Raw genomic sequence first — 22,488 nt, forward strand, 5'->3', positions numbered from 1 at the left:
ATATCACCAAATATAATGACATAAAGAGAAAGGAACGCCCAATAAGAAATTTAGAAATATACAGTAATTTGTACAAAGAGATTTAATAAATGTTTAACATATAAAACTGTTTTTGTTAAAAAGAAAAAAATGATAAATGCATTATGGCTTAAATAACATTTTTAAACTTTTAATAAACGTAAGATGAAGAATGACATACTTTTCATACAGTTTTTTTTAAGTGGTGCTATTAAGTTGGACTTAATAGATTTTATTAATTACTGTTCCTTCATGCCTATTTTACACGTTAAATAAATGAGTATTGTTTAAGGTTATTAAAATGAATTTCCTGTGAATTTTTTTGCCATTGAAATATTGTCGTTACAGGTGCTGAATTTGATTATGAAACTGCTATGGTATCAATAATTGGGCATGGTGTTACAGAAGTTTTGTAATGACAAAATGAGCAGTGCTTTTATATGACAGATTAACTATACAGTTATCACTAACTGAAGAGCTGCTCAGTGGCACGTTCCAAATCCCAATTGTATGAAGACAAAGCAACTCTTGCATTATGTTCCTCAATACCCATATCTGTTAGTCGCCTTATTTTATCATCTAAATCAGGCATCTTTGCTGGTCCTGTAAATAATTTTAGTGTTTACAGAAAAATTGCAATTACATGTTACAATTAATTCTCTACAATATGCACTTACCACCTGCATATACATATGTCCAATGTTTGGCAGTTTGACGAAACATTTCTGGATGCTCTTTATATTGCCTAGCCACTACTGCATCTTGTGGATCATCTGGTTCTGCTGCAGATAGTAAAGCTTGTAATGATAGCAGTACCGTACGTAAAGTCATAGCAGCAGCCCTAAAAATCAATATAAGAAATATAAAATATATTTCAAGCAACATAAAAATCATTATTTTTTATCTTATTTAATAGAATTACATACCACTGGTCTTTCAATATATCTAAACATATAGCACCTGTTACGGAAGATATATTAGGGTGCCATATTTTTGTTATGAATCGTACCTATAAAAGAATGATATGCTTACTGAAATATAATAACTAAATCCCAAGAAATATATATAAATCAATTTTTTTTACTTATGATTGTAGAGTATTTGTAGAAAAGAAACTTTAAGTATAAAATTGAAATATATGATAAAACAAAGAACTCAGAAAATGCTTTGTCATGTTTTAGGTTATATTAGCTTGTCTTAACATTAAATAATACAAAATTATTACTTTAACATATATTAATCATATTGACTTACAAAGTGCTTACTTTAGGAGGATTGAAGGGATATGTCTCGGGAACTTTAATCTCGAGCACAAAATTACCTCCCTCATATGGTGTATCTGGCGGACCCGCTATCTCACCTTTTAGTTCAGTAAAACTATCATTTACCAATTCAACTTTGATTGCACATTTTGCAACCTATAACAAAATTTAGACAGATTACTAAAAAGCACTGATATTTTCATTATCAGTTTATATTACCATTAAACCTTTTCTATGAAATACATACTTACATGAGTGAATATGGCTACAATTTGCATGAAACAAAATTAATCTTACATTTTTTAGATCTATAAACAAATGAATAATAAAAACACAAAAGTCAATAACATGAAAGCATAATTGTGGGTTATTATACTGCAATTGTCTAATGTTTATTAATATTTAATCAATTATGTAACTTTTTATATAAATTACAAAACATATTAGTTTTATAAATAACAAATAACAATATTCTACAGAAGATGGTATTGCAGTGACACATGTAAAATAATTCTTCCAAAACTGTGTGCAAGATATAACCAAATGACCTATTGACATTATCATCTGATACTGAATTGATGTAATATTTTATAGTGATAATTTACCATATTGTCACAACATAAAGATTGAGACATTCTGGTGTAATCTGCCTCTCTATAAACATGTGGAAATGATAAATGAAAACAAATATTCTTGGGCACATAGAATGGATCTCTCAGAACACAAGCGCAAACGAATATGTCAGTGCTCACAGAAATTTAAGGGAAATGGTATGTATTTAAACAAAAGATTTCATAGATGAAAACATGTGTCAATCATTAATCTTATATTTAAACACAAAAAATATGTATTATTTTGCATAATTGGAGTTACACGTTAATTCATTGAAATATCTAAAAAATATAGAAAATTTATTCATAATCTTTTTTTTCTCAAGCAAAAATATATGGTAGAAATATTTTTGAATGCAACAAAACAGTAACGTTTTATTGGTAAATTTCGATGAATTTAAATGCTGATGACAGTCAAGAATACCATACAACAGGTGCCTACGCTTTGTTCGCGGTGATTTTATCAACCAATGAATTGCGGCACATTTTTGTCACGCCACACATGAAATTTCTTTGGGATAGTATAACATAACTGTACGATGTTGTTTAGCGATTCTAATAATTATATCTGGAGTAAAAAACAAACGATACTTTTTAAAATTATAGGAAACTATTATTCACTCACCTCCTCGCTTCTTATAACCTCTTTAAATTCGCGTTGGATTCTCAATGCCGCGATGTTCGCCATAGCTTCCGAATCGGTGAGACAGTCAGTACACTGTCATCATCATCGAATAAATTAACGAAGTTCGCTGAATGCGTCAACGTGCACAAAACCTTTAAGGTATTAATATTTGGGTTTGCTCTCTCTCTCTACTTAGAAAAACGAACGTTCTAACTCGTGTTCTATACTAAAATCTCCGCTCACGGATACATCCAATTTATCATTTAATCACTGCCGGCGCCACATTGATGAGAAAAGTTGACTGTCACTCGCTCGTGTTCACCCTTTTGAATTTTGTCTACGTTCACGTCGTTGCTCGTTATGGCGCCAATTTATAAATTATGGAAAAATGTAAATTTTAATAATAATTCAATTATTTGTAACTTATTTTTATCTTCTATAAAAACATAAAAAAGTGTCTCACATGTTTTCATATTTACACCAAAAGAAATATGCAGTAAAGAAATAACAATTTTAATTATCAAGATTATAAATTAGTATATAAGATAAATAAAAACTTGCCAACAAACTAAACTAATTCTTCATCCACTTCGAATTACGCATGATATAAAACTAAGCAAAAAATATAGTTGAAATCTTTAAATTATTTGTAAAATGTGTAATTTTAAGTATTATTACATTATGAAATTGGTTATTATCATGCCCCTTAAACGTATAATTAGATTACTGCAATAATAACATACGTCATGAATAACATTTATAAAAATGTCATAATTTTCATCAAGCAGTAACATAATCTTGTTGATATTTCTTAGTCTATTATTTTTTTAACGGAAAAAATATATGATAAGAAATGCATTTGCGCGGTTATGTCCAACACTCGATGGGCGGAGTATAATATTAACATCACATCCGGTTTTAAAAGCGTTCTCTGATTGGATAGTCTCTTTGTGGTTTCTGTTTTAGTGATGCCTGTGTCCCAGCCAGTGCGTGCTAAGAGTTTGTTACGCGCAAACTTAGAAAATTCTCGCGGGCGACTTTTACAGAGCAGAATGCCAAACATTAAAGTCTTCAGTGGCACATCGCATCCAGATTTGGCTCAACGTATCGTTGACAGACTCGGTATTGACATTGGAAAAGTTGTCACGAAGAAATTTAGTAACCTCGAAACATGGTAATGGTTGCATTCACCGCTATAACCACGTTATTGTCATTAGATTAAACTCAAGTCCCGACCACGTGTCATTTCAAATCTTATTGAAATTCCTCCTTTCTGATATATCGTTCCATAAGGCGCAGAATGTTTTTATCACTCTTGTATTGCCATTTCCATATATGTACCCGTTAATTCATCAACCCTACCAGAGTACAAACAACCCTGTCGCGCAAGGCCGGTTTTCTAGTATACTACCGAGCCGCGATGTTTAACTTGAAGGTCAACTGGTACAATTATTAATACACATTCTAACGATTTCTGACATTAATATTATACTTTCACAAATACTAGTACATAATTCTATAGAGTATTTTAACTTGTGTGTAAACATATGATAAATACATTTTTTTGCTATGTTAGTACTTATACATATTTGGTTTTCATCATAAAGTATACAATTTTTTAATTGGAATAATTTTAAGAATGAAAGAAATCAAGTATGTAGACTAAAATAAGTAAACTATATAGATTTTACTTTTATGCTTGCATATGTTAGAGAACAATTGTAACTCTGATTTGTTGGCATATTAAGAATAAAAGATAAACAACAATATCTCTAAATTTGTATGTAAGTCAGCTAATATATAGCACAAATTTATATTTATATGTGTTTATATATAATATGTTTCACTAATATGATATTAATTATATTTGTTTTGTTCATGCTCTTATTAGCGTGGAAATAGGAGAATCTGTTCGTGGAGAAGATGTATACATTGTACAAAGTGGAAGTGGAGAAGTAAATGACAACTTGATGGAATTATTGATTATGATCAATGCATGTAAAATTGCTTCTGCATCTCGAGTAACTGCTGTAATTCCTTGTTTCCCGTATGCAAGACAAGATAAGAAGGATAAGGTAGGACACATTGATAAGATAATGTGTTTTATTTTTTTACCTATTATAGTATTATGCATAGAAATTTAGTAAAATACAAAGAACTGATAATACTTTGAAATAATTGATAAAGTTTAATTTATTTAAATTACTTATATTGCCTTATAATTTTATTAATATTATGTGGTATATCTTATAAGATAAATGTATGCACTGTTTATATTTTACAAACATATTTGTGGAAATCTTATACCGAAACATTTTGTTTGTTTAGATTACATATGATGTATAATGTATGATGGTAAATTTAATTTACAATGTATTGCGATACTTGTTTGTCTTGTCGTTATTGACTATCCAACCGTAGATTTATCTATAAGTACCTATTTGCATATTAATACATATTTATATATAAAGAAATTAGTAAAATCACTTAATTATTACCTTAAATGAATCATATAAAAAAGGTGTAAATATAAAACACTTATATAACAAAATAACTTATAGGAATTATGTTTTAGTGAATCTAGTACTCTAAGTACATAATAGTCATTTTGTTGATTTATGTTATCAATTAATATGATTACATTGCTTTGCACATGCAAATAAATTGGATACTCCTGTAGGGAGAAAAATGCTATGCTTATAATTTTTATAAAATGATATAATAGTTACATTCCTAATTTAACCATGTATATATATTATTATTCAAATAATTATTTATTATGTGCTTATTTCTCTTAAACACTTTTGACATAATAATAACATTATATACATATTTCAAATAATTTATCTAATAAGTTGTGGTTTTAATCAAAATTGTCTATTTTATATCTTCCATAGTTATGAGTACTGAAAAGTTTGATCCCCATAATAAGGAAAACATGGCTTGCTAAAGAAAAAGTTAATTTTTTTTTATATGATATCTTCACAGGGTGGTGATGGACGTGACAACAGAAATTCTAAGAAACAAATTATCATGAAGTCAAACGAGTGGAAATTCAGGGTAACTTGTAGCGGTCTTTTTTTGCTCTATTCACTTTTAATAGCTTTGCAACAGGCCAGTGGAGTAATATCACTTTGGAACGCAAAACATGAGTTTTCATCATCATACAAAATATACATATTTATAATATTTTGGCTTACATCATTGAATCATACCAAATAGTAGTCTTGTTTAGCAGGATTACATTATTTACTATATTATACTTATTTCTGCAAAATCATAACTAACATGAATTAATACTAATATTTAATTTTGACATATTCTACAAGGGAATGATTTAAAGTTTTAGATATAGTATCTAAACACGTTAAATATTTCATTTAAATATTCATTGCATGTAAATATACATGCAAAATTTCATATTTAAAGAAACAATGCACTGGAACTATATGTATGTCCACTGTTTAGCAAATTTCTTTCCATATATAAATATATAACATAGTATGCATGCAACAAATCAAGGATTATATATAATGTTAAAAAGTATTAATCATTCATCTTATACATTTTATGGGGTTGCTTGAAGATATGAAATACTAGGGAATAATGATATATGCATTGTTTAATGCAAATACTTAACTCTCATATTCTTCTTGCATGAATTAATTTTTCAGAAATACAAGTATTTTAATATATATATATATATATATATATATTATATTAAATATATATATATTGTAACATTACATTTTACAAAATGGCACATATTAATGAAACAAAATTTCATATAATTTTGCAATAAGTAATTAACAAAGCTGTAAACAACGAATATATTGTAACCGAAGCTGTGTGTTTAGTAATTATCAGAAGGTTATCAGAAGTTAGATAACCCACATGAATATTGCAAAATTAATATCACAATTCATCGAGGGGGGCCTTCCGTGCATTCATACTATAATATTTACCATCATTGTCTTCTGAATGCAATTTATTTTAATAAATATCTTAAATTTAAATATTTTAATAAATTTACTGGTATCCTTTTTAAGATGTTAATAACAAGTCGCCACAACATTTTAAAAAGAAATAAGCACAATGGAGGCATATTGGTTTAATGAAAATTTAATTAAAATAACACAATTATTATTGTTATCAAAATGTAGTTTTTGATAAGTAATTTCCAAATACAATAGATTGTAATGAGGAAGAAATATTATTATTAAAATAATTCTTGTCAAAAATTCATTTTACTTTTACATAAATTTCTGAATAGTTGGGTATTTTCAGGATTTTGTGCCCGACCTCTCTACAGTGAGTATAAGAACAACAAGATTGTAACGTTTGTCGAGTGTAATGTTTGTAATTATAACTCGATGAACAATTTGAGTTGTTATATCATTCTTAGTTTTTTACAAAATTTTCTTTGTAGGACTAACAAAACTTATATTTATTGCTATATAGCACAATGGTATCCCCATGAATGAATGAATGAATGAACTATTTGGTCATAGCATATTGATACCTGTATGAGAGGGCAAAATATTAATATAATAGCATTCTACATACATTTTTAATAATCTACATACACATAATGGGATACACACTTGTATGTTATATGGGTACTAATTATTATGTTGCTAAATATGTTGTTGTCCAAGTATACTACTAATCATGAAATGCCTATCTTCTTAATGAAATAGTGCTTTGACAAGATAAAATTGTGATTGTGTTATTTAGGTAATAGAATGTTATGCCAATAAAATGATTTGCAAACAAATATTATTTTTTAAATATTAACATCAATTAGCTTCTTTGAAACATATTTATTACAGATAAGTTTATTAAGATAATTTTATCATTATTACCTTTCTGAACACAATGCATTTGTGTTTGTTTAAAGAATTTCACTGTTTCTTAATATAAATATCAATGGTACATCAATATATTTATTATATATTTTGATCATAACTGCAGAATTCTATAACTTTATTTTATTTTCCCAAATGTCCTTAAATGTTTTCATGAAAAATTAAGGTATCAGAATGCACTGTGTTCTGTATTGTAATTTATAAGTTTGAATTTTGCTTTACTTACATTTTCCTGTTGAATCTAACTGGGATGCATTTGCAACATATTGTTTTCGTTTTTATCTGTATGTACACACATACAATATATTTTTAACGAATATCTCAATACATAGCCATTGTATTCATATTTTGTCCCCTCCAAAGGAAGAATCTTCTATTGTATAACATATCTTTTATAAAAATATATTTTGAATTATATACTCCTTCATTTATTGACCTTATAAAATGCTTTCTAAAAGGTTTCGAAAATTTTAATGGCAGTATTTTCAAATTGCAGGATATTTCCAGTTGCAAATGGACTTCAGAGATTCATACAATTTCATAAGATTAAAATTAGATTTTATCTTCTTTTTTCAGAGTCGTGCGCCTATTTCAGCAAAGTTAGTAGCAAATATGTTGTCAGTAGCAGGAGCTGATCACATTATTACAATGGATTTGCATGCTAGTCAAATACAAGGATTTTTTGACATTCCAGTTGACAACTTATTTGCTGAACCAGCTGTTTTGAAATGGATTAAAGAAAACATTATAGAATGGCGAAATAGCATCATTGTTTCTCCAGATGCTGGTGGTGCTAAAAGGTAAAATTTAAAATTAGCATTGATCTAAAGCAAATATATTATAGGAAAATTATCTCAACAGGGTAACATCTATTGCTGATCGATTAAATGTTGAATTTGCTCTTATACATAAAGAAAGGAAAAAGGCGAATGAAGTTGCTAGTATGGTATTAGTTGGAGATGTAAAAGACAGAGTTGCTATTCTAGTAGACGACATGGCCGACACTTGTGGCACTATTTGTCATGCAGCAGAAAAGCTTTTAGAAGCTGGAGCAACAAAAGTATATGCCATTTTAACACATGGAATTTTTAGTGGCCCAGCGATTAGTAGAATTAACAATGCATGTTTTGAAGCTGTGGTAGTAACAAATACCATTCCTCAAGACGGCCATATGCAGGATTGCCCAAAGATACAGGTAGATGAATAATTTTAATATATATTTAACATATTTATATATTTGTATACTTGATTCTGGTATTGGTATATTTTAGTGTATTGATGTATCAATGATGTTCGCTGAGGCTGTAAGGCGGACTCATAACGGTGAATCTGTATCGTACCTGTTTTCAAATGTACCGTACTAGATGAAAATCTTCCTGATAATATACTCTTTCAAACTATGTAAGAAGAATGTATCTTTTTACATCTGTTTATTGTTATTCTTAGTTTAGTTTAAACTAATTTGCTTATAAAAGCGACTTGGGATAAGCACCAATATCCCGTTTTTAATTTGGTTAACTATACATATTTTTTTTTCGATAGACATGTGTAGAAAGTAAAACATTAAATAGCTAAAACATACTATATTATCCATTTCGAAAAACAAAAAAAAAAAGTTAATAAGTAATATATACAAAAAGAAGTTACAAAGTAAAATTGCTTAAAAATAATTAAATTTTCGCTAGATTGTCATTTAATATACAAAATACATCATTTTCCCATTTAGGACATATAGCTATTATATTGTTTAACTTAAATTTTATAATTTGTTATTGAGATATGAAATGACATAATGATCCTGACAGTTGTGTAAAACTGTATGAGGACAAAGGGTATCGTAACGAGTGCAAGTAGCCATTTATACGAGCTATATATATATATATATTATATATATATAATTAATTACGCCGTAGAGGCATATCTCATTTTTTACAGACATGTAAAAATTTGCAATATGTATGTACAATTTATCAACTGATAAGCACGTCAGAATAATTAACTTTTACAGCTCTAGTATGATGTATTATAATATTCTAATACACTGTGTACTACGTTGTATACAATAGAAAAATGACGTCAAAAAGACATTGTATTTTTTTCAAGTATCTTTTACTACTACAATTTTTAAAAATTAATGAGCAAGTCACTATTTATATGAACATATTTCTATTACCGGAAAAAATGATTGCCTCATTTAATAGAGGAAAGTGATTTTATAGTTAGCTTTGTATCAATATGATACAAAGATATAAATCAATATAAATACAGCAATGTTTACATGCAAATTTTTCTTAATTCAGTAAAAAATGCTACCTGTTGATGAATTGGATATTATAATAAATATCTTTAAAAAATGCAATTTTAATTCTTTATTACTATAATAGAAAAATTATGTGCATGATCATTTTACTATTAATTTACTGTTAATATTTTGGATATATTGATTAAATATTTAGAAACATTTTATTTTTTCAAAAGTTATATTATGTATAAAATCTAACTGAAACAAGCTTTTACTTCACTAATTAAATATCAAATTGATTTGTTTAATTTTCGTTATTAATTATAACATATTGTCCTATGATATATAAGTTGCATTATAATACTCAGATATTATTATACACTATTGAACGGAATATAACTAATAAATATTGTTCGTTATATTGTAATTGAAATTGTAACAGTCGTAAAGAAGTTATTCATGACATATTTCTTAACTACAATACCAAATATTTTGTTGATATGACTAAGATTTTATATATATTTCAATATGATAGAAATATCTGATTTAATGTGTAACTTAATTTATAGTATTATGTGCAACAATTTATGATGATGAAATTGTGTAATTTCTATATTCAAAATACATAATATGCAAAGTTTTTATAATTTGTTTAGACATACATACATTTGTGACATAATTTCTTAAAATAATGTAAATTAAAACTTTATCTAAATACAAAACTGTTCTATTTACATGTCATTATGTGTAAATAAAGATATAATTATGAAATTTTTATATTTGTAAAAAATGTATGCTAAATATTAAAAGATTATTCGTTCAGATACTCGTTTGATCAGACGTACGACACACACTGTTTCGTGATACGTAAAGCTTGGTTAGGGAAGCGAAGCCGCGTGTCCAGCGTTTCACCGCTTATCCCTCCTGCTGTAGCCCAATAGCTCTTCGCTATTTCATTCACAAATTTCGCGTTTCGTTTTATTAACGATAACTTTGTTCGTGCCTCTTGTTAATCTGTAGTATCCGAAACGACGTAAACAAGGTAGAAGATACATTAAATCAAGTAGCATCGTTTTTATTATGGTACATCCTTCGAAAGAGATACACGAAATATACATACTTAATAACGAGAGACGGACGATCGAAGAACGGACTAAAGTTAGTCGAGAAAGGAAGTCGGTTGCGAAAGATATCACGGAGAATGACCGATCGCGTTCGACACCTCGATAGGAAATCCATTGAGCACGTTACTCGTTGCGTGTATTCGCATTTACACATAGAAAATTACAGAATACAATGATAACAATAATGACAATGGGAACATCGTAATTGATCGTAAACAGCGAATTGCTCGCGTTAGATTTCGATGCAGTCAATCTTCGATACATGCCTACCACGAGGTCCCGTTTCTTCTCAACCGTTACTGCTATATCGTATTGTATCGTATCGTATCGTATCGTATCGTATCGTATCTAACAATAAGTAGCAATACACTCGCGATAGTTCCTCAGTCTCACAGTCACCCCATGGTATTGTCACGCTTTCGTCTGCATCGAAAAGGGGGGTATGATCGTTTCAACTTTTAAACGGTTCACAGCCATTGTACCGTGTAAAATCGGAACGGTCAAGGTGGAATAGAATAGACCTTAGGAAGAAGGATGGAAGAAATAAAGAGAAGGGAATATAGGTGCAAAATGGAAGAAGCGACAAACAACACGACAAAGTGGACGAAGGAAAACATTCGATGGGAAGAATAATACGATCGACGTTATCGATCGACGACAGGTACTTACTTACTTACACACGACGGGTCAAAGAAATTTACGTTCTAGAATTGGAAAATTTCAATATTCGGCGTAGCTCCGCAATCGAATATGATTGTCATTTTCTGTTTGTACGATACAGTCGCGATACTTGGAATACGTGAGATCCCTACTCGCTTTCTCGCCGATAAACCGGTGATGGCCGAAGCGATATTGCATGAACAACCGTTCAAATGTTTCCCGCCAATTAATCGTTAAGAGATGATTCGCAGGGAAGAAAACATCGTTCCGGCCAATGAAATTCAATGGAATTCGGTTTAAAAGTGACATCAACTTTTTCGCGAGTTCTCGATCTCGATGATGATTGTCAACGATTGTCCAAGATTGTCCACGCAGTTCTATCTCAACGATACTATTCGTTTCTGATCACGCAGATCGTGATCTAACGAAAACTAGTTCTTAGCGCGAATCTTAAGGACACTTTGTTTTCTAGTGCCGCGTCATTATCCAGAAAAGCATTCAATCTGTTGCGATTTGCCTGCTATTACATTCCTAAGTACTCTTATGTTTAACTCTTACGTTAACGTTAACATATTTATCCTCTTCTTCGTTTTTCCATTCTCTTACATTTTCACGATTCTACGCATATCGTCTCGTACACAACACACTCACACACCTGCATACGTTCCAAAATATACTATAACAATATACTTTTTATCGAGAATTCAACGAACAAACTTCCAACACGATCGAGGAGAGGAAATGTCGCCAAAATGGAGATATTTAAGCTATCACGCGTACAACTGTGCATGTTGATATGTATACATGTGCATCGAAATACACCTAATTGCAACATCTGATATTTTTGCACGACACTTTTACACAAATGAAATTTTTCAACTCTCAATCGCTTCTATCAGATTCCAACACACAATTTATATCCTATACAACGTGTTCCTATTTTTCATCGACGTTTGTTACGTTGTTTGCGTACGTTTTTCCTCCGTCATAAGCGAACGCAAATAACGATAAGTTTGCTTACTAGTAATGAGAGAATAAACAAAGTTATTTTCCTCGAAACGATATACAACGAGATAATCTGTTATTATTTTTCAGGTAGCGAAAGCAGTCAAATTTTCGCTTTCAGCGTTACGTTCGCAAGAAAAGAAGTGATATTTAGAGAAAAATCGGATGCATAATATGAAGAAATTGATAGCATTACCTATAATTGACTTGGAATAGTCGAGATGACTCACGCATTACGTTACGTAATTATATTTGATTGTACTTGCGGGAACATGCATGGAAAAATGCTTTTCTCTTTTCGAGCGCCTTTTAAAACGCATTTACTCTCGCCACTTGGTCGAAAGGTCGCGTTACTTTCAACTGCACCGACTCTACGTGCAACGACAGGCCACGTATTAAACACATTTGTTCGTGTTTTTTCAGAATGTCTTAAACGATTACACAGACAAATTGACAACTATGTTTTACTTATTATGGGATTAGGCCACTTTAGAAGGTCTCGAATAAATCGATATTTTCTGCAAGAAATCAAAGTTCTTACTCGTGCTACTACGTTTCTACGGATGACCGATACATTTTAGGTCCAAGTATATCCATATCAAGAGTAAAAGTTATTCGACGTACGTCCGATACGACTAGGTACATACATAGGATAATGTAGCGAGATCGATCAACCAAAAGCCACTTCTCCAACTTCAACGAGATCTTGTTGAAGTTATTCTTATATTCTTATTTGCTGCTATTTACCTTGACTGCGTCGCGTCGTGTCGCGCGGACGGTAACCACCAGTAACTAGTAATTAGTAACTAGTAACCAATTGTTCGTTACGACAATGGGTACGCGGTATCCTATGAAGGTCACGGTTCAAGCGTCGAATTGTTTGTTGAAGAATTGGTACTGTAAGGAAACAAAAGACGAGCGTATAATTACTGATGTTCGTCGTGCCATCGAGAAATGATACAATATGTTACTTTGCTTCGTCGATTTCCGAAAAATCATTCACGATATATACATGATATATGCACGCGATGCAAGTAGCTGCGAAGCATTGGTGCTTGTACATACATATATACGTAAATCGAAGGAAATCGGAAGATCGTGAACAATAAAAGATACGATAGACTACGAGTAGTAGATCAGAGCAGGCAATCAGAGAAAGGTAAGAAGGAATAAAACTGGACGAGCGAGCGAGCGAGCGAGCGAACTAGTGAAAAAATGAATGAAAGAAGAAGAGACAGAGAAAGAGAGAGAGAGAGTACATGGGAGAAAAGTAGGATAAGCAGGAATTGTCCGTTTGCTGTAAGAAAAAAATATGTATATGTTTTTGCTCGACAAACTATCCAAATTGCAAAATGCGCCACTATGTGAATATACGTGAATACCGTGAACGATGTTCACTTTACGTCGTAATCACAGAGATGGTGTCCCTTTTTCTTTCTTTTTTTCTCTACTTCTCGTTTCTCTTTTGAAAGAAAAGAAGACACAGCGTGACTAGAACGATGGACATTATCGATCTACGAGTCGCATATTACTAAAGAAAAGAAAAAAGAGCATCGGCGACGTCTTCGGATAAGCTAGTGAATATTCTTACGCTGCAGCTGTAACGAAGGGTCAGTGGAAAGGCTGTCCCGGTAGCTGGAGTAATGGAGAAAGTGTTGGTGGTTGTGGTTGTGGTGGTGGTGGTGGTGGTAGTCCATTGAGGTTGAGGCAGATGGGGGGTTGTTGTCTTACCATGCTGGAGCCAACCTGCTGTAGAAGTCCGGTCCCTTGCTGAGAAGACGTCGAAGAAACGGACGGACGCCTCGAACCTCGTATACTGTTCATGCTTGAACTAACCAAGTATGGCACACTGCTACTGGTAATCGGCATTCCTCCACCCTATCGAGAGAATCACACTTTACTACTCCCTTTACTGCAACCCTCCTTTCTTTCTCTCTTTTCCCTCTTTTTTCTCTTTCTTTCTTTCTTTCATTTTCTTTCGTTGCTTTTCCTTTCTTTTTTCTTTCTCTGCCCCGTTGCTTTTCTACGAAAACTAGTTCTTACTTTTTACTATAAACGGTCAATTTATTTGTTGTTGGTTTATTACGTTTTATATATTTCTTCTTATCTTTTCCTAGTTGAAACAACGATCCGAAAGAAAAAAGGATAACAGGGTAAACGATAGGATGGCAAAGGTACGATACCAAGGGAGGCGATAAATTTATATTAGATCCTCGCCGATCTTGAGGGCCGGTACTCGAATGGCGCCGGATTGGTAATCCATCGCCGGGTGTAACACCTGGAGAACTTTCGCAAGACGGTGCTACCCGGATTTTCGGTGTCATCAGAGTGTTGTCCGATAACCGCCTGCTCGTAAAGGTATTCGCCACTTTCAAGAAATTACTGTTGTCGTTGTTCGAGGACGAGAACCATCTGAACATGGCTGATTCGAACAATGTTGAAATTATTAAAGAACAACGTTCGTCTATAAAAGTAGTAGAAAGTACCATTACGCGTACGTGAAAAATCACTTACTTATCATCGAGTTCTTTCTCGCCATGTTTTCCGCCGAAACCGTCGACGACATCGAATCTACGAAACACCCGGATTTATTATAAAGTCACGCGACTTGCGATTCTACCTATACACGCATTTCGAACGTGATTTGCTTCATTCGTGCCATTCTTACTTGTGCTATTTTTCCGAGCCATGTCTTCGGCCGAAGAAGTTTTACGTTGCTCGATCCGTAAGTTTGGTATGTTGAAAGGCGCGACGTACATATTATCCGTACTATGTTGATGCCGTAAACTTCGATATCGTTCCGGACTCGACAACGACAGATTGTCCAGGGTTAACTGGTTCCTTTGATTTCTGTTCGGAAGGACAAAAAAGCAAAGGAAACGACGAAACAAAAACGAAAGAACAAACGAAAAAATGTGTAACAGCGATTATCGATGCTTTGTAGAAATTTCGCAAGTTATACGTAAAATCTATATTATCTGTAACAAACGTTTCATCACCTTTCGATGTGATTCAGCATATCTTGTAACACCTTGAGAAGTAATTCAAATTGTTCGAGAGTCAATGCCGGGTTGATAGTATGAGGTAGCAAAGAAGGCATCGCTCGAGTCGCCATCCAGCTGACAGAAAGTCCGTACTTTTTGTCCGTTAACATCAATCTGTAAATCTCTGTCGGAGTCGAATCGTAACCTTGGTCTCAGTATCGAGTATGCATCAATCGATAACAACAGCAACAATGAGGACGATCGCGGGAATGCGAGTGCATCGTATACGCATACAACCCCGTTTAAAAGTTTCAGAATAGTCGTTGTTTTTATTACGTTACATATTCATGTATGTGGCTGTGGATCAACGCTGATTCGGTTACACGTTATCTATATATACATACGTATATATAGATAGGTCGCATGGACGCGATTTTTATTCGAAACAAATACAACCACTATGCCAAGAACTTCAATCGGGGAAGAAGGATGCAAACGTACTTATGTACCGTGTGTACTTACGTACAACCCGAACGATTATCTCCGGTTCTTGAAGCTTTACATTGAACAACAACGGTAAGATGCAATCGATGATTTTCTGCTTCTCCAACCGATTTAAAATACAGGGGATCACATTCATAAGTACTCGGGAATCTACTAAATTTTTTTCGAACGCCTGAAGGAGTTTCGGCAGTACGATATTTCGAACGGACTCATCGTCTATGTAGTCGGTCACGTTCGATACAGCTACGAATGCTGCGGTCTACGAACCATTTAATACTCATTACTTCCTTTACCTCTCCTTTCTTCCATTTCTGTTTCTTCTATTCGCTTTCTTTCCTATCTGATATACACTTGTGTACACATACCTGTACTTGAGTAGTTGAGTTCTCGAAAGCTGTGTATAACATTGGAAGTACTTCACCTTCTATATATTCTCGAGATGTTTTCATTAATATCAAATGCAAATTTTCCAACAGCGTTACCGTACCCTGAATCGATTTCCGATTCGAGAAAAGCAACCTACGCGACGATTCCATTCGCCAATTAATAATAAATAAATTCGCGAATGAAACGAGACAGAGATATTTTTATATAATATTTACCGTAACGATGGAAATACAATTTGATCGTACTCTTCTTGTGTACTATTTTGTACGATGTAAAGTACCGGTTGTAGTACAGCCGATTGCACTTCTTGACTTTCCAACTCAGTTTGCAAATACGTCCAGATATGTTGATACCAAAGTTTCTGTTGATTCAAATATATTGTTTTCATATGGCGTTTTATGTCGCGTAGTTATCATTTATTACTCCACGTTACGTTATATCGTTAGACTATATTGTATTGCGTTATACGTGAATCTATTTTATATGTATACTATACGAATTACCCTTGGTATATAAGGCAATATTCCTTTCAAAGTAGTCGTATAAAAATGCTCTTTCTGCAATACGTCTTTCATTTTGCTAACGTCGAGAAACTGAAGCGCGTATACCGGTGGATCTCTGCAAAATGAAAGCAAAATGGAAAATGATTTCGCGTGGAATAATTACAATATAAATACAAAAGAGGTGGAGTGTTCGTTCGAAAGAAACGTATTTACGTACTGAAAATATTTGATCATGGATAAAACTTGAATGGTCGGCCTCTTTTCTGGATCTACGTGTAACAGTCGGGAAACGGCTTCTCGAAGCGGAAGAGGAACTAGAGGTAGTATAACCTCAACTTGTTCTTTCAGCTGTGGCAATGGAAAAGGAAACGACGAACAAGGAAATAAATGGTTAAATATATTAAAAAAGAATTAGAGACACGCGCAATACGAGAACACTGTATTACATAGAAAGAGTTGCTTACGTTTTCCAGCTGTTTCAGGTACTCGGAACAACTATGGTTCCCCTGAATCAACGGGCGCCCTTGGTTGAAAATTGCACATATCGTCATACCAAAGCTATACATATCGCTGTAGTAGCCTCCCACTTTCTTTTGCTGCACTTCCGGAGCTGTAGCGTGTAAACGCGTTACGAACGCAAAGGAGAAGAAAAAAGAAAAAAAGTAGATGGAAGAAAGATCGGAATATTCTTACATTCTTACCTATGTAATCGAGATTCGGCTGCGTCATTTTCGGCATGCGATTAGTCCAAGGTTGCAATGGTATCATCGGTACTTCGTTAACTTTTTCTACGACAAGAAAAAACGAACGAATCGCGAAAGATCGTGTCTCGAAAACTACGCGTCGAACGAGATCGTGCGATCAGACTCACCGATAAATTCGAGCCCTGACAATTTCCAAGTACCCCTTTTGGTTATTATAATACTGGCAGGACAAACGTTCCTATGAAGAACTTTGCAGGTTCCGTGAAGAAAAAGCAGAGCCTCTGTGATCTGAATGAAAGAAAGAAAGAAAGAGAGAGAAAAAGAGGAGAAAAAGAAGACTATTATTATTATTATAATAGAGTATATGACACGAGTATAAATTAGATCGAGCCCCAGTCGCGTTTCTCACCTGTAACAATCCATATTTGATTTCGATATCGAGCAACTCGTATTCTTTCGCGAACGTTGCACGATGACCAGCGACCGAGGAAGTTTGTTTCGTTACGTTACTCGACGACTGACCAACGTTATTCGCTTGTTGCTCCTGATAGGCTAAAACGTTGGCAAGACTAGCCAGCACTGGTTCCGACGCGAATGCCAAACTATCCGGGCATTCCTCCACCTTGAACGCCTAAACGGATAGATATCGAGGAGCGACGATGATTTTTCGTGCATTTGTGAAAAAAAATGTGTATCCGACGAAAACAGAGACAGAGATCTCTTACTTGCAGTATCTTTGGATGAGAGAATCGTTCCATTTGCCGTGCTCCATTCCGTAAAATTTCCGTCACGGTCTCCTTTCGTTTCGGTTTGTGCAGCTTATCGACCGATCTTTTGTCGAAGAAAAATATCGACACTTCCTAAAACGAAAGAAAAAGGAGCAAGTAGACGGACAACAATGGGGGGGGGGGGGAAGAATGAAGGAGGGGAAGAAGATGGATGCTGGTCGTTGAAAAATTGTATTACCTTTCGATCAGTTTTCGTGTATCCGTCGTATATGCGCCAAGCATTTTCGGGACCCGCGGTAGCCGATTGTTTACCGACTTCGTATAAATTTTGAAGCGGATTCGGAAGTATAACGCTCGGTGTTGAGCCACTGCTTTTCGACTTGGCAAACATAACGACTTTTATGTTAGTCCTCAATGTTCATCGAATCACCTTGTTTAATCGCTTCGCTCCGGCCAAATTTCTCAACTTTCGATTATCCTCTTCCAGTCACTTGCTTCTCTCACGGATACACCTGCTGGACTATTAAGCACAAACATATTCTTAGGTCGATACATTTTTACTCGCTATCGCGAGTCAATATCGACGACAACGACGACGATGACAATAATGGCGGTGATTTAATCGATTATTCTGCGTGTGCAACGATCGATATACATCAATCGGTATTCCAAGAGCAACAGTTTTATTAATCTGCTCATTCACAATCTTCTTCTTTGTCTCGTGAATTCGTCTTGCGGCTCCTCTCGTTTCTCCTTACGCAACTCCTTATCGATTTACCACCTCGTACCTTCGTAGGCAATCCTCTATACATATTGCACAATCAACGAGTATAACTCGAGAGATAAATCGAATTGGATCGCATCAGTCGGATTCATTACGTTTCGAATGGTCGCGCAATCAGGAATAAACATATTCCGAACAGGCTAACAGACATTCGAATTAGGCACAGCTGTCAAGAGGGGAGGAATCGACTTTCTACTAGGATATTCATTTATTCTCATCAATTCGTTCTATTTTCTATTTCGTGCTTCGATAAATATAATTGGTAACATGTCGCTATTGCTGTTTACCATTTGCCGTGTATATTAATAATAAATGAAAAATAAAAATAAATTCGAGGACTCGATGATTTTTCCTGAATTTTAATTCGATATTTAATCAGTTTCGGAAAAATTCGCAGCAAGTTTAAAGATCGACTAACAACCATACACACACATGTATTATCGATTCACCAAAGACAAGACAGAGACAAAGTTTGTTTCGGTCATGGACGGTAAGAGAAAGTAAGATGCTGTCACGCAAAATTTATCACATTCGCACCGAGCAAAGAATTGCAAAGAATTGGAATCGATTTCAGGATCAGGATGGGAAGAGAATAGCGCGTTTCACGTACGAGTATGTCGTTTTTCTCGAATAACGGATAACGGAACGAAACGAAGCGAAACGTCGAGATTCGTTTGAGCGCGAAATGATTGAAAATCTATGATTTGATCTGTGATTGAAAATCTATGATCGTGCCGGTTTCGAACGACAATACCGAACAGATGGTCGGAAAAGTGGTTGTCAAATGTCAAAAGGGGCAGCTTGAACGTTCGTCGACTGCCAACAATGGTAGTTAATTAAGGTAGCGGGTTAGTCGGCGATTCCATCTAGACCATTCGAGCGACTGTGGTCAACTGAAACACGATTCCTCTGGCACAAGTTCGCGGGGAAACTCGCGATCGATTAGAATGTAATTCGTCTATTGTTCGGCCAATTATTTAAAAACAGCGGTAATACGTCGTATCGTTAGTTAAATAACACCGTGTTAATAGAATCGTTGGTTAGCTTCAATAAAACAGCAGATCTTGGAACAGCGAGAACAAAATCGGACAAAGTAGAAAGAAAAAGAAATCGAACGAGATGGTAAAGAGATGAGAGGGGGAGTGAGACTTTGGGGGAGAAAGGAGGAGAGAGAGAGAGAGAGAAAATAAGAAGAAAAGAAACAGCGCGAAAATGATTGGTGAAAAACGAGGAAAAAGAGCACAAGGCAGCTGAAGGTTTGGAATGGCTCACCTGTTGCCGACGACAACGGGAATCGTGTACCGCGTATAGAAGCACTATAAGCATGAAGAAACTGAAAGAAGGGTAATGCGCGATGCGCGGTAGTTCGGAGCACGCGCGCGCCGCGCGATCCTCGCGCGAGCAATCCAAAGGAACAGTCGGCCACGATTGACGCGTGACTGCATCACCACCGACACATATAAATTTCGACACTGCTACCGATAATCGGATCCTCCGCTTTTCTCTAAACTATCCTTCCTGCGTATCGCTTCCGATATTACACATCTCGACAACCGTCCCACTAAGATTATTCTCTTTTATCCAAATTTCTCTATTTCTTCCTTTCTTCGTCCTATTCATTTTGTTTTTGTTTTGATTCTGTTTCTTTGTTTTCCTTTCGTCGTGACCACCGTCTACGTAATAGTCGTTGTTTCTCGTTCTAGCTGTTGCTGTTCTTGTCCTTGTCCCTAATTCTAGCCTTGTTCTCGTCTTCGTCTTCGCTCCCATCTTTGTTTTCGTCTTCTATTTTTACTAGTAGCGATAACGATGTAAGGTAATATTCGCGCGATAGCCGATAACGTTGATACCGTGTTCGTTTTCGATCTCTTTCTTCTTCTTATTCTCATCGTCTTCTTCATCGTTATTGTCGTCATCGTCGTTGTCGTTGTCGTTGTCGTCATCGTCGACGTCGTCGTTGTCTTCGTTGTCGTCATCGTCGTTGCGACGTGCGAATTAACGTTGTCGGCATTCGATAGGAGAACGAGAAAGTCGCAAGAAAATATTAAAAAGACGCATGCGCGCCCTCCGATCCCGGCTGAGCTATGGCTTTGCCCACGACCTCGGCTCCAGCTTGGTTCCGGCTCTGGCCAGGGTGTAAGCCTCCGCCTGGAAATTATAGGTCTGGTAGCTGCAGACTGCAGGTAGCTATGGGTCACGGGACACCGGACCGGAGACCGGGGTTAGGGGATGCCATAGCTTGCTCCGAAGGTAGGGGGAATTGACTAGTCGATAGGGGTTACCATATGTCGCAACTTACAGTTTACGGATTACGTATTAACTACAAATTACAATTTGTAAGTGTGAAATGGCAAGAGGTCAGAAGACGCGACAGAAAACAGAAAACGATTAAGAAAAAGTGAAAATAGTTCTAGTTCCTTCCTGTGTATTATACGTATATGTATATACATATAATGTATTAACATGCTAATTTCTCTATACATACATACGTATACGTGTATGTATATTATACATTACAGATTTTCTTATCGATCCAACCATTTAAATCTGTACCCTATACGTGTTATTAGAAAAGAAATATATATTACATTTGCAATTTTTCGTTATACCATGTTGTTAAAGATATATATACATCTGTTACATTTTCTTTTCGTCTATGCGAAAACCGTGTCGTTTTCATCGCCTTGTTAAAATACGTACGTACAGTACATATTTGACTGAAATTTGCTTGTTTTTATTTACCGAGCTTACAGTTACTCGGTTGACATTACCAATCGTTGATATCATTGATATGTACACATACATACTACGTAACTGGTTCGCGGCCATATTGTGGCTTTAGTATGTAACGCCACCATCGTTTGTTCAGTGTACTTCACTCTCCTGTACTCCCTTTCGCTCGCGCAACACGTTGTGTCCATTATTGGCAAAGTATTGCGTACTGCGAGGGTAAAGCAGAATACAGGAGAATGAAGTACATTTGTCGAATGATAGTGACGCTACATACTAAAGTTACAATACATCCGCGATCACGCGTTATTTCACGCGGCATCATAGGATCTCGTATGCATAGTATATGTATGAGTGCTCGTAATCCATTCCATTAACTGTATCTAACTAGATCAAGTATAGAATAGACATGATATTATTTGGGATTTTGTGTCTCGCGTTCTGTAATACGACCAACATTGGAATGACATTCGATTCAATCTTAGGGAATATCGCGGCACACATTCTGTTATCGTTCAAGGATCTATACCGGAATCAATAATATCTCGTGTGACAGGATAATAGCAAGGGGATAATAATTCGGTTGTTAGCTGACCCTCAAATTAAAACATGGAGCATGAAGAAGCATTGGATGTCAGGTCTACTCTGTATTTAGCCAATGGCTATGCACCGTGAATGTTTCGATGCGCATAGGAATTAAATCGAATTTACCTGAACAGGAAAGTTCACTGACTTATCTTCGATCAGCGCAA

The 22,488-nt window shown here is 34.5% G+C and overlaps 3 protein-coding genes across 10 annotated transcripts; 1 reads left to right on the forward strand and 2 right to left on the reverse strand.

The window, feature by feature from the left end:
• Window positions 1-63: 63 nt before the first annotated feature.
• On the reverse strand, window positions 64-2,850 carry LOC100646708 (ubiquitin-conjugating enzyme E2-22 kDa). Of its 2 annotated transcripts, none has more exons than XM_003396211.4 (5): window positions 2,517-2,850; window positions 1,284-1,436; window positions 945-1,027; window positions 696-859; window positions 64-621 (listed from the first exon to the last, which is right to left on the reverse strand). In XM_003396211.4, the coding sequence occupies exons 1-5, from the start codon at window positions 2,577-2,579 to the stop codon at window positions 485-487; spliced, it is 600 nt and encodes a 199-aa protein (XP_003396259.1). In that variant the 5' UTR covers window positions 2,580-2,850; the 3' UTR covers window positions 64-484. The 2 variants fall into 2 exon arrangements, with proteins under 2 accessions (XP_003396259.1, XP_003396260.2); XM_003396212.4 differs by lacking the exon at window positions 2,517-2,850 and adding an exon at window positions 1,532-1,588.
• LOC100644253 (ribose-phosphate pyrophosphokinase 1) lies at window positions 1,865-9,469 on the forward strand. Of its 3 annotated transcripts, XM_020863846.2 has the most exons (8): window positions 1,865-2,050; window positions 3,483-3,690; window positions 4,408-4,591; window positions 5,505-5,576; window positions 6,804-6,827; window positions 7,961-8,184; window positions 8,246-8,579; window positions 8,656-9,469. In XM_020863846.2, exons 1-8 carry the CDS (start codon window positions 1,951-1,953, stop codon window positions 8,746-8,748), a joined length of 1,239 nt encoding a protein of 412 aa, XP_020719505.1. In that variant the 5' UTR covers window positions 1,865-1,950; the 3' UTR covers window positions 8,749-9,469. The 3 variants fall into 3 exon arrangements, with proteins under 3 accessions (XP_020719505.1, XP_003396240.1, XP_012165051.1); XM_003396192.4 differs by lacking the exon at window positions 6,804-6,827 and having other exon boundaries at window positions 1,867-2,050; XM_012309661.3 differs by lacking the exons at window positions 5,505-5,576; window positions 6,804-6,827 and having other exon boundaries at window positions 1,871-2,050.
• A 1,216-nt stretch (window positions 9,470-10,685) lies between these two features.
• Window positions 10,686-22,464, reverse strand: LOC100646658 (SCY1-like protein 2). 5 transcript variants are annotated; one of them, XM_020863842.2, is made up of 18 exons: window positions 22,448-22,464; window positions 18,464-18,745; window positions 18,223-18,357; window positions 17,907-18,128; window positions 17,665-17,785; window positions 17,495-17,581; window positions 17,258-17,403; window positions 17,011-17,141; window positions 16,794-16,908; window positions 16,506-16,651; window positions 16,269-16,422; window positions 15,922-16,162; window positions 15,415-15,583; window positions 15,084-15,265; window positions 14,930-14,986; window positions 14,599-14,837; window positions 14,007-14,293; window positions 10,686-13,312 (listed from the first exon to the last, which is right to left on the reverse strand). In XM_020863842.2, exons 2-17 carry the CDS (start codon window positions 18,614-18,616, stop codon window positions 14,027-14,029), a joined length of 2,565 nt encoding a protein of 854 aa, XP_020719501.1. In that variant the 5' UTR covers window positions 18,617-18,745; window positions 22,448-22,464; the 3' UTR covers window positions 10,686-13,312; window positions 14,007-14,026. The 5 variants fall into 5 exon arrangements, with proteins under 5 accessions (XP_020719501.1, XP_012165055.1, XP_012165054.1 ...); XM_012309665.3 differs by lacking the exon at window positions 22,448-22,464 and adding an exon at window positions 20,282-20,838; XM_012309664.3 differs by lacking the exon at window positions 22,448-22,464 and adding an exon at window positions 20,282-20,838 and having other exon boundaries at window positions 18,464-19,029.
• Between the last annotated feature and the right edge of the window lie 24 nt (window positions 22,465-22,488).

Source organism: Bombus terrestris, chromosome 7, assembly GCF_910591885.1.
Source record: "Bombus terrestris chromosome 7, iyBomTerr1.2, whole genome shotgun sequence".
Lineage (NCBI taxonomy): Eukaryota > Metazoa > Arthropoda > Insecta > Hymenoptera > Apidae > Bombus > Bombus terrestris.